The sequence below is a fragment of the Populus alba genome, chromosome 5 (assembly GCF_005239225.2).
Source record: "Populus alba chromosome 5, ASM523922v2, whole genome shotgun sequence".
NCBI classification, from domain to species: domain Eukaryota; kingdom Viridiplantae; phylum Streptophyta; class Magnoliopsida; order Malpighiales; family Salicaceae; genus Populus; species Populus alba.
Window position 1 is genome coordinate 16,500,716 of NC_133288.1, and position 15,523 is coordinate 16,516,238.

The 15,523-nt window shown below is 37.2% G+C and overlaps 3 protein-coding genes across 6 annotated transcripts; 2 read left to right on the forward strand and 1 right to left on the reverse strand.

Annotated features, from left to right (window-relative positions):
* Window positions 1–1,536: 1,536 nt before the first annotated feature.
* On the reverse strand, window positions 1,537–5,879 carry LOC118029356 (biotin--protein ligase 1, chloroplastic-like). Its single transcript, XM_073409555.1, is given in 10 exon segments — window positions 1,537–1,773; window positions 2,293–2,369; window positions 2,666–2,732; window positions 3,864–3,909; window positions 4,237–4,392; window positions 4,571–4,691; window positions 5,005–5,153; window positions 5,234–5,295; window positions 5,378–5,654; window positions 5,743–5,879. Coding segments are annotated over 9 exon segments (996 nt in total). The 5' UTR covers window positions 5,653–5,654; window positions 5,743–5,879; the 3' UTR covers window positions 1,537–1,730.
* Window positions 5,880–6,170: 291 nt separating this feature from the next.
* LOC118029355 (histone-lysine N-methyltransferase ASHR1) lies at window positions 6,171–11,951 on the forward strand. Of its 3 annotated transcripts, none has more exons than XM_035033230.2 (14): window positions 6,171–6,311; window positions 6,466–6,611; window positions 6,705–6,839; window positions 6,944–6,998; window positions 7,084–7,202; window positions 7,626–7,714; window positions 7,791–7,872; window positions 9,122–9,226; window positions 9,527–9,617; window positions 9,695–9,814; window positions 9,970–10,076; window positions 10,203–10,272; window positions 10,712–10,775; window positions 11,473–11,951. In XM_035033230.2, exons 1-14 carry the CDS (start codon window positions 6,212–6,214, stop codon window positions 11,633–11,635), a joined length of 1,446 nt encoding a protein of 481 aa, XP_034889121.1. In that variant the 5' UTR covers window positions 6,171–6,211; the 3' UTR covers window positions 11,636–11,951. The 3 variants fall into 3 exon arrangements, with proteins under 3 accessions (XP_034889121.1, XP_034889122.1, XP_073265655.1); XM_035033231.2 differs by having other exon boundaries at window positions 9,533–9,617; XM_073409554.1 differs by lacking the exon at window positions 11,473–11,951 and having other exon boundaries at window positions 10,657–10,775.
* A 521-nt stretch (window positions 11,952–12,472) lies between these two features.
* LOC118029357 (PHD finger-containing protein 1) lies at window positions 12,473–15,360 on the forward strand. Of its 2 annotated transcripts, XM_035033232.2 has the most exons (7): window positions 12,473–12,631; window positions 12,917–13,094; window positions 13,185–13,270; window positions 13,518–14,255; window positions 14,393–14,614; window positions 14,711–14,835; window positions 14,920–15,360. In XM_035033232.2, exons 2-7 carry the CDS (start codon window positions 13,038–13,040, stop codon window positions 14,991–14,993), a joined length of 1,302 nt encoding a protein of 433 aa, XP_034889123.1. In that variant the 5' UTR covers window positions 12,473–12,631; window positions 12,917–13,037; the 3' UTR covers window positions 14,994–15,360. The 2 variants fall into 2 exon arrangements, with proteins under 2 accessions (XP_034889123.1, XP_034889124.1); XM_035033233.2 differs by lacking the exon at window positions 12,473–12,631 and having other exon boundaries at window positions 12,666–13,094.
* Window positions 15,361–15,523: the final 163 nt, after the last annotated feature.

The window sequence follows — 15,523 nt, forward strand, 5'->3', positions numbered from 1 at the left end:
AGGGGAAAATTGCTAGATTAAACTCGAGGGAGTTTTACAATATTTATTGTCTTGGTCATATTTTTAAACTCTGATGGCTTTTGTAATTCTATAATAGCTCTACCTATCGCTGAAGTTTTACTAAAAGAATTAAGAGTGGCAATTATATTGCTTCTTCTTGCCACATGAATCTTCATCCATGTCAAGATCTTATTATTAATATAATTTAGATAAAAATGAACGTGCCAAAAGAGAATGAAAACTTGTGCTGGATCGATCACTTTTGGCCTGTAGACAAGAAAATCTTAATTGCACCAAAGGAGGGCAGAATCATGACACGTCAGCAGAAAATAAAAGCTACAACGCGCTACTAAACGCCAAGCTGCTGCTGTTTTGAAGAACTCTACTTGCGGATGAGAAGGGAACTCGAGCAATTTCTACAACACTCCACCTCCAACTCCAACTCCAACTCCAACTTGCAGCTCCTTTTTTCCTTATTATTCCATGTGCTAACCTTTTTTTTTTTTTTTTTATTAATATAAATATTTAAATTAACTTACATGTATCATGGATTTTAAAATTAACAATTTTATAAATCTTCAATAATTCCAAAAAAACTCAAACTTATAACTATTAAAAAATAAATCCAAGACTTAACTAGTTATTAGTTAAACTAATTTTTTTTTTATTTTTTATTTATATTTGATTCTATCTCTCAATTACCAGGTCCACCATGCCTGCTGGTCATGTGACCCTGCATTTGACCGATCCTTCCCCCCCCCCACTTTCGTAACACGCATTTTCACAAATGCCCCTTCACACTTCTTTATGCAAGAGAGACTGTGAGTGAAATCTAAACAATGGAATATGGAACACAGGATATCAATTCTGAGCCGAAGGATTTTGTAGATGATTGGCGAATCCTGCTCTTGGAATTATAAATAACTAGCCTTGAGTTACTAGGACCTAGATTCTTGACCTTGAATTATATAAAAATACTAATTCATTTACCCTTAAGATTTGAAAGAACTTTATCTTTACTCGCTCTTTTGCAGCCTTTTGAACAAGACTAAACCTCAGTATAATTCCATTGTAATGAAGACAATGTCTGCCACTTGGTCCCCATAACGGGTTACGGCTACCCCAACAATAATATATATATATCAGGTTAGACCATCTTGTTCCATGCAGAAGCTAGTGTTTATGGGGGGTGAAGGGTCGTTTTCTTTTCCTTCTAAAACAAAATGCATAGAGAGAAAAGGGGAGAGATAGAGAGAAATTCACCACGATCATAGGTGGTACCAGTGTCTGAGTTTCAGACTGCACTAACAGTCAAGGTATCTATTCTCCAGTGATGAGCCACAGACCAAATCAATTATGGAGTTGTTCATTCGTATCATTCCACAGATGGCACAGAAGTGTCCAGGTTTCTAACAAATGATTGCTTATTGCTATACATCTCGCCCTGCTCTCCGCAAAGCAACAAAAACGATTTAAAATTAAATATTGGTGAAGGAATATGACCTAATCAACAAGTAAAGAATTGCACCTCCAGGAGAAAAAAAAAGAACTAAAGAAAGACCTGTACAAGTTATACCAAAATCTCAATTAAACAAAGCAACTTCAAGATAAATATGGACAGAGTAGTTTAATTGCATGAAAGTAAGAGATACAGTTCATAAAACATCTTCAGCTACGCTGCCATTCCAACATGACTTTTGCCTCTGGTGGAAGGTGCTAGGGAATCTTCTTTATTCAATTTTTCTTCTAACCAGTCCTTTGAAGAAGTCGAAACTGTAGCCAATGAGAAAAAAATAAAAAAAATATTGCGATTACTTACATTACAAGGATAAGGAGGCAAGTTCACGGTATGGAACCAAATCATCTGAAATGTAAAACTACATGATACTAAATCTAGCATATTCTAGTCAAAGTAGGGAAGATGATAGCAGATAGTAACAATCAGAAGCAGATCGTCTCCAATTGTTTTTTATTTGATGACCAGAAAAATTCAGAAACATGGAAAGTTGTGGCTGGCCCATTCAAATTTGCAACCAAGTCAAGGACTCAAGACATCTGGGTTGAGAAAAACATAATGGCCACTCTGACGCACATGGATCCATGGAAAACTTGTACTACAAGAGAATAGGATAGATCAATACATTAATGATGCACTATGCTTTTGTTGAATAAGTACTACTCATGCACAGCTTAGCACCGCACAAACCCATTCATTCTCTTCGAACTCAACTTCAAAAAAGTGTAGATTTTAATAAACAAGAATATATATTTTGGAAGGTAACACCAATCTACCTATTGCCATCAGGATGAAGTTCACACATTTGATTGTCTTCACCAATAGCTAGCAAATAACCAGAAGGTGTCAAGCCCTGCAAATAAAAGAATTAGCTAAACACTTTAGAACACGTCATTTCAGGTTCTAGCACAAGCAGCATGGCACTTCCTCTTATTTAGCACCTGTTGCTAAAGGTCTATCATATCAAGAGGCTTAAGGAACTAAAATTTGCATCATCAATGAAACTGAAATTATAAAATCAGATTGTGGAATTTTCAGTTAGCAATATGTAGCGGGATAAAACTCTCCACAGGTTTACTAGGAGCAAAATGTGAATTCAAATCAGAAGGTAGCACGTTATCTTGGAAATCAACCTTAGCAAGGTCATACCTGAATGATGACCACGTTCTCCACTACTTGGTTCTCATTCTTCTCCTGGATGATAACTCTCTGCCCGCTGCATGAACATCTAAAAATAAATCATGGCTATACACGCAAAAGATGACAAATGCATCACAGATCACGATAAGTGAATCCAAGAGTTCAGTACTGGATAAAGAGCATAACCAAGGTTCCAAGATACCACATATAGCCTCCGACGTTCCAATAATAAAAGCATATGGATAAATATTTGAAAATTTGTAACTCAATACTAGGGAAAGGTGTGCCCAGAAAACAAATATCTAAAACATGCTTGTCTGAATGATATAAACAAGTCCGATCAGCTGTCTTGTAGGCAATAGCATACAAAGTTGAGCAGTTGTCTAGTTATGAGGACTTTTTAAAGCGAAGCGAACATCAATTTGGTTATCCATAAGCAGTAATATAAACAAAACAAGAATCAGTATTCAACAAGTGAAAAGCATGTGCAAGCAGTGTCTATATATATATATATATATATATATATATATATATATATATATAAAGAATTGGGAATCAACATGCTTGTCAGAATATTGAATTGGACATTAGAAAACAATTTACCGAAATGATTTGTGGAAATCAAGTTACACTCATAAGCTGAAGGCATCCAAAGGGAATCGATAATGTGAGCAGCTGAAACAAGGATATGCCTGAGAAGCTAGCTAATGACCCATTGATTTGAACAACATATCATCCTAGATGAAGCAAAGTGTGTGAAACAATATTCTTTTCTGTATGGAACTAGAAGGTTAATTTTTTTCTTTTGTTTTTAATTTCAGTCAAATTGTTTTTACGTTTGCCAAGCACCATGCTCAGTTGTGAGAAATTCATAACAACAATAATTTAAAATTTCAACGGACCTCGATACTTTTCATGGCTGCAGAACATGAACATGATGGATCTCCTTTGTTATGCATCTTGAAGATTATCTACTTCATAACTTGTTCGGACATAAACTTTTGAAAGGAGTGATGAAATGATAAACCAAGAAACCATCTTTGATTTGAATGGACATCAACCTTAACCAATTATAAACATTACCAGTGCCCTTTACATTAGAAAAAGTAAACAAGCACACACAGAAAAGGAAAGCATTAACACAACAACAGAGTTGCAAAGAGGAAATCATGTGAAATACTGGAGAGTATTGAAAAGTACATCTCACCTGTGCAGCCATGTTTTATAGTAAAGCTCCTCAAGAGTTTGAAATCCTGGATGCCATGCCAAAAAAAAAAAAATCAGAGAGAGAGAGGGAGAGAGACGAATGTCCCATCATCATCATCATTATTACTACTATCTTAAATAACTTAACAAGGGCTCGCTTATTGAAATGCTTTATGGATTCTGAATGAAGTCAATTCCAGCTGTTGCTTTACTAGACTAGGAGATAGCAAACCAATACCTGGAAGAAATTTGAAGCAAGCCCCTAAACGCCACAATATGTATGTCAACAAGAGCTCAAAATGACACAAACCTATTGTGAAATGGCATATTTGATGATGGAAATGCCTTTTCAATAATTTAAAGAATTTACTCACTTCCATTTATGAAAAGACCATAAAGTTTTTCAAACTTATTTAGAAAGGCCGCAACAATATCTTCTCTTCTTAAAGCGCATGCAGCACCAGCCAACTCTCTTAAGACTGCATTCAAGCATGTTGTTGGTTTCTCATTATCGACATTCAAGCCTATACCTGCAATATTGGAATGCTAGTTTACTCGTATCATAAATACAAATTTAGAACCAACCTTCTGTATAATTTGGATTTACAGAGAATGGGTGCTGAAGAGTAAACAAAGTAGCCAGTTAGCTATGTGTACCTGTGAGAATCAGAAACCATTCGCAAATCACAGAAGAAGAATCATTTTTACCGGCACTGACATTGAACTTCTGTGATCTGTATGTTGAGGTGCAGAGGATGCCTCCAACATTAACACCATTTAAATAAAGATCATTTGGCCATTTTATTCTAACGTCAATATGTGGTAAGCCCTGAAATAAATCATGTACCCCCAAAATGCGTGAATCGACGTCTAAACCTCAAACTCACATACTTGCTGACTGAAAATTTGCAATAAGAAAATCATGAATAGAATAAATGGGTAAAGCAGCCTAGAGTCATCGTTCAATCAGACACTGTCAGGTGTCATTCCTTAAAAACTTGTGTTTTTCACACACCATCTTATGTTATCTGGTTAAAGAAAAAATCACTAAGGAAGCGATATTCAGATATCAAATAAGAAATGAAAAGGTTATAACTAGGTAATGGCTGGCAACGCACTTCAATTAAAAAACAAAAACTAACATTTTTGTCACAAAGATCCTTAATTGCCTCTGTAACAGCAAGAGACACTACGTATTGCAACAAAGGCACAACTTGCCCATCCTCCATTTGAATGGTAAATGAAAACATCAAGCAACCTGCTGGAGATTCCTACACATTCTTCGATCGGCCTGCACAGTCAAACAAAATAACATACATGCAGATATATTCGACTTTTCTAAACTCACAGAATGACATTTCTATCACAAACCTCGCCCTTTATATTGAACATCAGCAATGCAAACAGTACCAATTGGAAGCTCGCCAAAATTGCTGCCAGAAAAAAAAATTAAAACATAACAATAATAATTAAACAGCACACGAAAATCGCAAGATTAAATTTGGAGATGCTTACTTGGAAACAAGATCATGAGTTGAAGGCAATAGCGGAGACCAAATGAGTAATCTACCGAATAGATTAGTTGAAAGAGAATTCATAAGCCGTGAAAGAGAGAAAGATTCTTCATTTTGCTGCGGCTCATCAAGAATCTCCGAGTGCAAAAGAGTAGAGATTTCCACATTATCCGGCAGTTTAAGAGTGTTATTGTTCATCAATGATTTAGCAATTTCATTCTCTGCAGATGATTTTCCACATAGTAACAGCTTACAAGGCGTATTACTGCTATCCATTGCTGAACCAAAACAACGACAACAACAACAAAGAAATCACATTTTAAGCGTTTCCGGTTGTCAAGCAAGGTAAAAATATTTGGCGCCTACCTGTAGAGGCTGCAACTGATCGATATAGAGGGAGAGAGAGAGTCAATGCGTGTTTTTTATTTTATTTTCTTGGCTAGTTTCACTTTCAACTCATTAAAAAATAAATAATTCAACCCATTAAAAAAAGAAAAAAAAACTCTCTACTGAACTGTGTTCAAAGGGAGGGTAGTCAGCGGAGAAAACAACACAAGCTACTGGCACAGGAGTTGTTAAAGTTTGTTGTCACTGAAGTTTTGAAGCCGTTGGATTATCCAAGGGACACGTCATTCGCAGTAAGAGCGCGTGACTTTAACCCAAATTTTAGGGCATGTTTGGGAATGCGAAAATTGGAGGAAAGGAAGGTCAAGTTATATTCAAAATATGGGTAACCGTCTAGACTCTTCAGTCTGCCCTAGAGTTGTCCTCTACTAGATGCGAGTGGAGGGGAGGGGAGAGGCTAGTCCTGCCTGAGTAATCTATCTATCTATCCATGGAGGAATTGCAAAATGTTGTTAGAGATGCTGGATTAGCTGTGTCCAAACTTCCGGAGAAAGGACGATGTCTGCTCACCACCAAGAATTTCTATCCAGGTCTCTCTTCCTCATTTATTTATCATACACTTGACAAGTCCAAGAACTCAATAGCTATCTGATAGGAAAATTGCTTTAGTTTCTTGAAAGCGAAGCCAATTCAACGCTCAATATCCTTCCATCTGTAAATTAAATTGGCCATTTGTATTCGCAGGAGAAGTGATTTTAAGGCAAGAGCCCTATGTCTGTGTGCCAAACAACTCCTCTACTGTCTCGAGATGTGATGGATGTTTTGCATCAGAGAGCCTCAAGAAATGCTCGGCTTGTCAAGTTGTGTGGTACTGTGGAAGCACGTGCCAGGTGTTACAAAAATCTAAGCACGCAATTTCTTTTTTCTTCCATTAAAATGGGAAAACTGTGTATTGAACAAGGGTGTTTGTGTATAATTCTCAGAAATCAGAGTGGAAGTTGCATCGACTTGAATGCAATGCTCTCTCTCGGCTTGAGAAGGAGAAGCGAAAGGCTGTTACGCCTTCTATTCGTTTGATGGTTAGACTTTACCTTCGTCGAAAATTGCAAAATGAGATGGTAATTACTTTGTCAATCTCTGGTTTATTGTTCATCACATACTTGCTCCTGGGCTCTTGTCTTTGGCCTGTGCACTTACAATATTTAATTGTTTTGACTGCCAGTTCATCCCTACTAGTGTTACAGACAGTTACAATTTCGTGGAGGCATTGGTGTCGCGTATCCACTCATAGTGTGTAGTTCATTTCCTCAATGTTGTGGTTGCTTAAAATGCTTGTTTTGTTTAACCTTATATTTAGTGAAGACTTGAAGGACCTTGATGAGAAGCAACGGGTGCTATATGCACAGATGGCCAACCTGGTCCACTTGATTCTTCAATGGCCTGAGATCAACTTGAAAGAGATTGCCGAGAACTTCTCCAAGGTCCCCAACTTTTATTTTGTGCTGTACATTAGTAATTTGTAGTAGTTAAGCTGTTTCAGCAAGCATTCCCACTGTTCAGCTGATTTATATGCTAGGAGTAGTTGCAAGCTTTCTTAAATGTGTCTGGTCTGTAGTTTCATATTCCCTATCATAAGCTTCCCTTGTGCGAAACAGCAGGGACAGCGCAACGTTGTTTGGGGAACTTTTGCACAGCATTTCATGCATTATTTAAGAATTTAAGTGCTCAACAAAAGCTTATGTAGAAGTGCACAGGATCCATAAAAAAGTGATCCGATGTTTTATTTTTGTGCGGATTGCAGTTGAAATGGAAACTGATTCTATGTAATGCACTGAGACAAACCTCCATTTGAATCCTTTTCTGATACTTAGTTTTGGCATCTGTTCCTCGACAATAAAATGCAGCTGGCATGCAATGCCCATACCATTTGTGACTGTGAACTCAGACCTCTAGGCACTGGACTCTATCCTGTTGTTTCCATTATCAACCACAGGTAATTTTTAGTGGAATACTGTGAGCTTGTCATCTTTCCTGGTCGTTGGGTTGCCAATTCATTCTGGTGCTTGCAGCTGCTTGCCCAATGCCGTGTTGACATTTGAGGGAAAGTCATCTGTTGTTCGAGCTATAGACCATATACCAGAAGGAGCAGAGGTAAGGTGTGCTTTCTACTAATCATTGTACTTTGTACATTAGTTGAAGAACTGTAAGAGGTAACTGATTAGTTGGGTTTGCCCAGGCCTACTTGTTTGATGATCATGTAAAAATTTACTGGGAAACCCAAGGCTCAGAAAATGCTAGAGCTGTGAATGGGTTATTCTAATATATATTTGTCTTAATTGTTCATCACAGTGTAGTCTCAGGGATTTTAATCTTGTTTTATTAAAAAAAAAAAATTCCTGTTATGCACCAGTTTATATGTTCAAAAACTCTAAGCATTTGCTAGTGACCATTTGCTTCAAAGGGACTGTTATTGTCAGTAACGTAGATGAATATGAGTGGATATTGAAAATACTTCTGATGCAAAATTCAGGATTCAAGATTTGGATTGGGACTTAATTCTGAATACAGAACCATGCTGAAGAAGTTGTGAGACCTTAGACAACAGGCAGCAGCAATATATTAGTCATGTTAAAGGACACATCAAGACTGAAATTGTGTGGTTAGGAGGGAAAGCATGTTTGAGAGGAAAAATACTTCTGATTATGAAGGTATTAAAAATATAGGAATTCATAGTTCTTTCTTGCACAAATAGGAATAATTTGGTCAAAGGATACACAAATATCTAGTTATAGGGACGAGGGAAATGAATCCTTGCAATTTTATTGGGAATTGCTGGAAGGTTTTTGTTGAAGATCTAAATTTCACTTCTTTTCCTCTCTTGAGCAAACACTACATCGATATAGTCTGTTCATTGCCTTTGATAAAATGATGCATAAGATAAACCTACATAGTATTTGCATGTTTGTTAGTTCCTCTGGATTTGTATTGGACTGCTCACAAGGCACATAAACCATTTGAGGTTTGAAACCATATAGACTTTCAGAAAGCGACCTCCCATTTTTCCTTACCGATATCTAAAGCAGTGGCAGTGACAACTTTTGTCAGGTTGGTTGAGTCATGCCTATTACAATGTCTACATGGAAAAAACAAATGATGATTCCTTGACACGGATGCTAGGAGTTGTTTACCTGCTGGTTTGGATTAGCTTTTTTGAAGCTTCAATGAACTTTATTGTATATTTAAACCCTCCTTTTATCTGCTTCTGCTGTTTTCTGGAAAACATGCTGTTTGGGACATTTAGCTATGGTGTAAATTGGCATTAGAATGCAAATTGTCTCTAAATTCTTGAATACTTTTATTGATGTAATTCTAATGTTATTTGTTATGTTCTTCTTTTAAGGTGTCGATAGCTTACATAGACACTGCTGGAAGCACTATGACTCGGCAAAAGGCTCTCAAAGAACAGTACTTTTTCACTTGCACATGTCCCCGCTGCATCAAAGTGGTACCCTCCTGGCCTAAATTTATAAGAATGCGGCAGACACATGCATGTGTAAAGTATGCTAGGCTTGTCTTGATCTTTCCCTCATAAAATATTTTGCATGGAAAAAAATATTATGAGGAAATGGCGTATCAAATTGTTTTGATTTTTGACAACTCTTTGATAAATCTAAGTGATTTCTGTAATGAAACTTTTTTTTAAAGTGGACTTGTGATGATCTGAAAATAAGAGGTTCCACCATATGCATGAACACACAGACACGTACATTTGTTGCCATCTAATAATTTTTGCATACTGTTGAAGGGTCAGCATGATGATATCCAAGAAAGTGCGATTCTGGAAGGCTACAGATGCAAAGATGATAGATGCAATGGTTTTTTGCTCCGTGATTCTGGTATATGATTATGTTGTAGTCATGTCAATCATACGAGCTTCACTGTTTTTTAATTCTTTTCTTTTTGGGTATGGCAGAAGACAAAGGATTTATATGCCAAACTTGTGGCCTTCGTAGGAGCAAGGAAGAGGTAAAAAGGATTGTATGTGAGATAACAGCAATTTCAGACAAGAAACTTAAGTCTACTTCCCCTGGAAGTATCCTTTTCCTGTAATTCTTTATTTCCATTTGGTTACATAGGTTTGCTTCTCCCCTTTCCATTGCTATGTTTTGTTTTTTTCCTTTGTTGAAACGATACTTCCATTTACATTTGACAAAATTAAACAAGAGTTTGATATTTAACAAAGTTTAGATCACGAGGAAGTTATTTCTCTATATAAGATGATTGAGAAACTTCAAATGGAGCTGTGCCATCCTTTTTCGATCAGTTTGATGCGAACTCGAGAAGAACTTCTGAAGGTATTTCCTTAGGGGTGTTTTCTTTTTAATGATTGCTCTCTTACCAACATTGAGCTCTGTGTTTGAAGCATTATGTGTAAATGTTAAATAAATGCTTGTGCTGAAATGTGTTATTTGGCTTTTCAGATTTTGATGGAGCTAGGAGATTGGAGAGAAGCTCTGGCATATTGCAGATTGACTATTACTGGATATCAAAGTATGCCATGCGTTGACTGGAGTTCTGGATAGGAAATATATTAAAGCTTATTTTAATTATTCTCTGGTTTTTAAAAATGGAAATGGGATACTTTTGTCTAATATGGTAACATGAAGGCTTATTCCTTTAAGCCTTGGAAACTCAAGCTTCAAGATTTTGTAAAACTATCTACTCCAGCCTTGAAGGCCAGCAAAAAAATTAAGCTTAATTCAGCAAACGTAGCTCTTATATTCTGTACATGGGCCTCTGGTTACTCTGAGTTACTCATTGTTGGTTGACTAGTTTCTTAACAATTATATTGTAGTGCTTTAATATCAGATTTATTTCTTTTACACAGGGTCCTTTTGTCCATGTAACTCATCTTTTTCCATTTTCGAATTGCAGAGCTGAAATTGGATTGCTGCTGACATCCTAAACTTTTTTCGCTGTCCTATTGCAGGAGTGTATCCAGAGCTTCATCCTTTGCTTGGGTTGCAGTATTATACCTGTGGCAAAATCGAGTGGTTAGTTTTTAACCTTTTACCTCTTAGATTCTATTATTTTAATTCTAACACCTTTCCCCCCTCCCTTTTCTTGATTCATTTTTGACATGCTTGGACAATCCCTTTGAAAGCCTATCTTGTCAGAAATATGGCTTTGAGGTTCAAAGTCGTTTTTGGGCATGTAGAACTTACAGTTACAGTGACTGGAACACTGTCTTCATCCGGCAGATTGTGAATCATATCGCAATCTTCTTTAGCTTAACCCGTTTAGTAATGGATGACCAAAATCAATTAACTATACCAGTTTAACAATTCAATAATGTAGGAGACAGATATTGTAATTTGGCATAAGAAATGGGGCCGATTAAGATTGGCACATGCTTCTCATTTCTTTTTGAAATTTTCTGGCTGTCTGACTTCTGATCCTGTACTATGCAATGATTCATGGAATCTCTTCGCTTTTTTTGTGCTGGAAACCAAGAACTGAATGGACTGTGTTTGGCGTATTCAATGATATAGTGAGGACATCTTGTTGTGCATTATTTAAGTGCTGCACCCCATGCCCATATACAAAGAAAACAGAAGCACTTCAAAGAATATTCTCATACTTTTTTGAGAGATATCTTCAATGGCGCCACACTTGTGGAGTTTAGACTAGAGTAGTTGCTGTTGTTGTCACTGGTTCAGATGCACTGAACTACTGTTATTTGTGTTACAGGTTGCTTGGTTACACGGAAGATGCTATCAAGTCACTGACTAGGGCTGTGGATATTCTTCGAATTACTCATGGGACAAACAGTCCCTTCATGAAGGAACTCATGACGAAGTTGGACGAAGCACGTGCTGAGGCTTCTTACAATCTTTCATCGAAAGATGAGTAGCGTGCTGCTATCATCTTTGCTCGATGAGCTTGTTCTGAATGATTCTGTTGAGCTCTGTTCGGTCATCATTGAGAAGCGGATTTCCCTTGATCTCACAGCACTGCTTTATACGTAATCTCTTACATCAACTTGCATCTGAGAGCCATTTGTCCATTTTTCTGCCGACAACTCGCGTTGCAGCACTCAGTTTGATTTAACTCTCTTCCTCGCTAGGCAGCTCTCATCTAATGTTTTGACTCACTGGAGATTTCGATGTAAAAATTATCTTTAAAAATAGTATTTATCGTAATATTAAACAGGTTATTAGAGCTTTAAATTACTGCGTGAATGCTAAAATCTTTGAATGCATGCCTGCATTACTTAACTACCACTTGAATTTCAATGAAATCCAAAGTCAAATTTAATGTTTGAAAATCTATACTAGAACTAGAACCCAATCGAAAGAAGATGAGTTTATGTCTGATCATGTATTAATTAAAGTTACAAGATCATCCGAATTGACTAGTCATTTTCATATTCCATAAAGACAACAATATGATTTTACTTCTCCAGGCGCCACTTGCTTCCTTGTCTAGGACGTGAGCGCCCCCTGCCGAGCGCGTGAAATACGCTCTTTGTCGCAGCGGCTGGGTGACTTGAGAACAATGGAGCGTTTAAGAGCTTAGCGTGTGCTTGTAATTATTAGTATTATTATTATTTTTGAAAATATATTAAAATAATATTTTATTTTAAAAATTATTTTTGATATTTTAAAATAATTTAAATAAGTAAAAAAAAAAATTAAAAAATACAAAAATAAACATATTGGAGAGAGATGGCAAAAAGAGAATGGATTTTATGGTGGTTTTTTTTCTTGTGATCTTAGGATTTTCAAGAGAATGGATGAGCATCACTTGATAAGACTCGGGTCAGATGGGCTGACAATCCAAATCCTCTCTTTCAATCTCTTAAACAAGAAGGCAAATGCAAATGGTTCTTGTGGAGAAACATTCGATGGTAATTTTCCTAGTTTTACTATTTTGAGTCATCATTCTTCTCGTCTTTCCTCCCTTTACCTTTTGGTTACATCCTAATCCCACTCTTTCAATTATTATTATTATTATTATTATCATATGGATTTGATTATATATAGCAAATCCTACTCTTTCTTTCTCTTTGGACTGGATCTGGCTTCCGTTGTGTTTCTAAATTTTACAAAACCACCATCTCTGTATTATAAATGAATGAATTGCAAGCCCTTCCCACCCCAACAATTTTCAAACTGAGTTTTCCCTTTTTTAGATCGTACGAGATACCATGCCCATGTCGTATCATGACACACAACTACTTCACCTTAATACGATGCGGGATTCTGGCTTCCTGGAGTCATTTTAGGGCAAGCTAACCTTAACAGACCTGCTCTATGGACAATTTAGGGCAAGATAGTCTCGCCGACCTGCCTGCCTTTAACGAGTGCAACGTTAAGCAATGATTATCTCAGCATTTTTTGTTGTTGTGTAAAGGCAATGTGGTGGCGCAGGTGTTTGATATGTTTGTTGACTTGCTGCAGAATATAGTTTGTCAAAAGTGCGGTGATCGTGGCTATCCGGAGGCTCTAAATTACTGTGTAAAGTGTAAAGTTGTTGCTGAACACACGTAAGTTTCCTCCTGTCTGCCTTTATTTGATTGTATGATTAGATTGATTTTGGGTAGCTCTAAGTGTCTTACTGTCTAAACTTGATGCCAAATTGAGACCCAGAAATGAAGCAACCAAAATAGAAGGAAAGAATCGGCATAAATTGATTATCATCACTGCAGCTGCTTATTACTTATGTTGTGACTGTACACGGAATCATCTGTGTATTTTTACTAACTTCTGTGCTTCCTTTTTTATATTATTCAGCTACTGCTTGGATGTTGTTCCCAAGGATTTTGATGAGGATGTGGTTTGGACGTGCTGGTTTTGTTTATCTGGGAATGATGGCGGACATAATAATACCCTGGACAGTTCTAGTTATACCCAATTATTAACGAGTGATCAAGCAGTTAAAGTTGTAAGAAAACAGAAATGGAAGGCTTCAGATGCATTCTTGAAAGCTCTGAGAAAGGTAGAGAGACTAAAAAGGGGTCCCCCTTTGCAATCTGCTGAGGCAGAGGCAGCTAAAAGGGTTTGCTTGACTAACTCAACTGATCAAGAATCGGACTGTTCTCACCTTCACAAGGACAAAAGGAGAACACTGGCCCGAGGTGAGAGCTCTGATGAGCATCAAAAAACGAGAGAACATGGTATAATGACTGTAGAAGATAGGGATGGCTCGAATGAAGAGGTATTAAGTGTTGAAAGAGAATCATTTCAAAATGGCAAGAGTGATCTGCCCAAAATTTTAGACCGAGATTCCAATGTTAATGTACAGCAACCTTTTGAGGAGAACATGAATGCACTGTCTGGCAGTGAGAGTTGTGCACAGGATCAGAAGTTAAGTGATCAGAATAGATTGATTCCGGATGTTGGGGGTGGCTCAAATGAAGCGGTAAATCGTATTGAAAAAGAGGCCTCTCAAAATAGCACTGATGATCTGCCAAAAATTTTAGATCGGGATTTCAACACCAATGCACAGCCAATTCTTGATCCCATATGGAGGTAAGAATATCGGGTTCTCCTTTTATTTTTCCATGTTCCTTTCCTTACTTTGGGTGTTTTCCTTTTTTTATGGTGGGGTAGGTGTATTCTTTAACTTGTACAGAGCATTTAACCTATCCTCTTTGCAAATTTGGCAGGGGAAATTTTACTATCAAAGATGGAAATTTTGATGTTATGAATGGACTGGTGGCCTATACATCTAACCAAGCATCCCCAAAAGTTCGTGAGACAGCTAGTTTGTTGCCAGGATCTGTTTCTATAGAAATGCTTCCTAGGCATGAAGTGTTTCCGAAAAAGTTTGGTACTTCAGATGTAACAGCTGAAGATATTGGCCTTTATTTCTTCCCGGAAAAAGAGAGGTTCCATTTCTGACAATATAATTGAACAAGACCTTTGATGAGTTATGTCCTGTTTTAATTCCTTGAAACATTTTCCCCTCTCTTCAATTGCTGCAGAGATGAGCGAGCCTTTGATGAGTTAGTAGATAATATAATTGAACAAGACCTTGCCTTGAAAGCTGTTCTTGAGCATGCAGAATTATTGGTCTTTACATCTCTTCAATTACCGTTGCAGAACTGGAGTAAGCTTTGCTGCCATTACGTGTTATATTTGCCGGCCTCTGTTCTCATTGAACTGAATGAATGCTTGAATGATCTTTTTGCAGGATATCGGGGAAAGTATTATCTGTGGGGGTTGTTCGGTAGACAGAAGCTTTCTCACTATTCAAGTAGAAGATAGTATGCTACAGCTTAGACTTTGTAAAATGATGGGTAGAGGCAGCTCAAGACAGATCAGAACTTTATCATGTCTCCGTAGGCAAGGAATGCTGGAAGGTAATTAGCATGATGCAGAGAAGACATTCTTCGAAAATTCCAGCAATCTTTTAATGGATCAAGTCTTGTATCTTTGTGCTATAAAGGAAAGAAATGGGCACGTGGGAAATATTTCCACGGGAAAGTTGTCCACTTTTGAGAGTTGGGGCTGTGGTGATGGATTTTGCATCTTTATTTGCTGCTGCTGTGATTGACAGAGATGAATTTCGACACCGATGCCTCACTGTCGCCTATACAAATATGAAAATGAAAGTTGTTATTTGTCGTTTAAAGCTTGCAATTCTCTTACACGAGGCATCTCAATGTGTCTCCTCCTTCATCCTCTCTCTTTTATTATTGTTTTTTCAGGTGGAATCATAAATAAATAGCTGATGTACTCCATGCCTTGAATGGATGAAAAGAAATGTCGGTTTATTCCAGTCTGCGAACTGGATC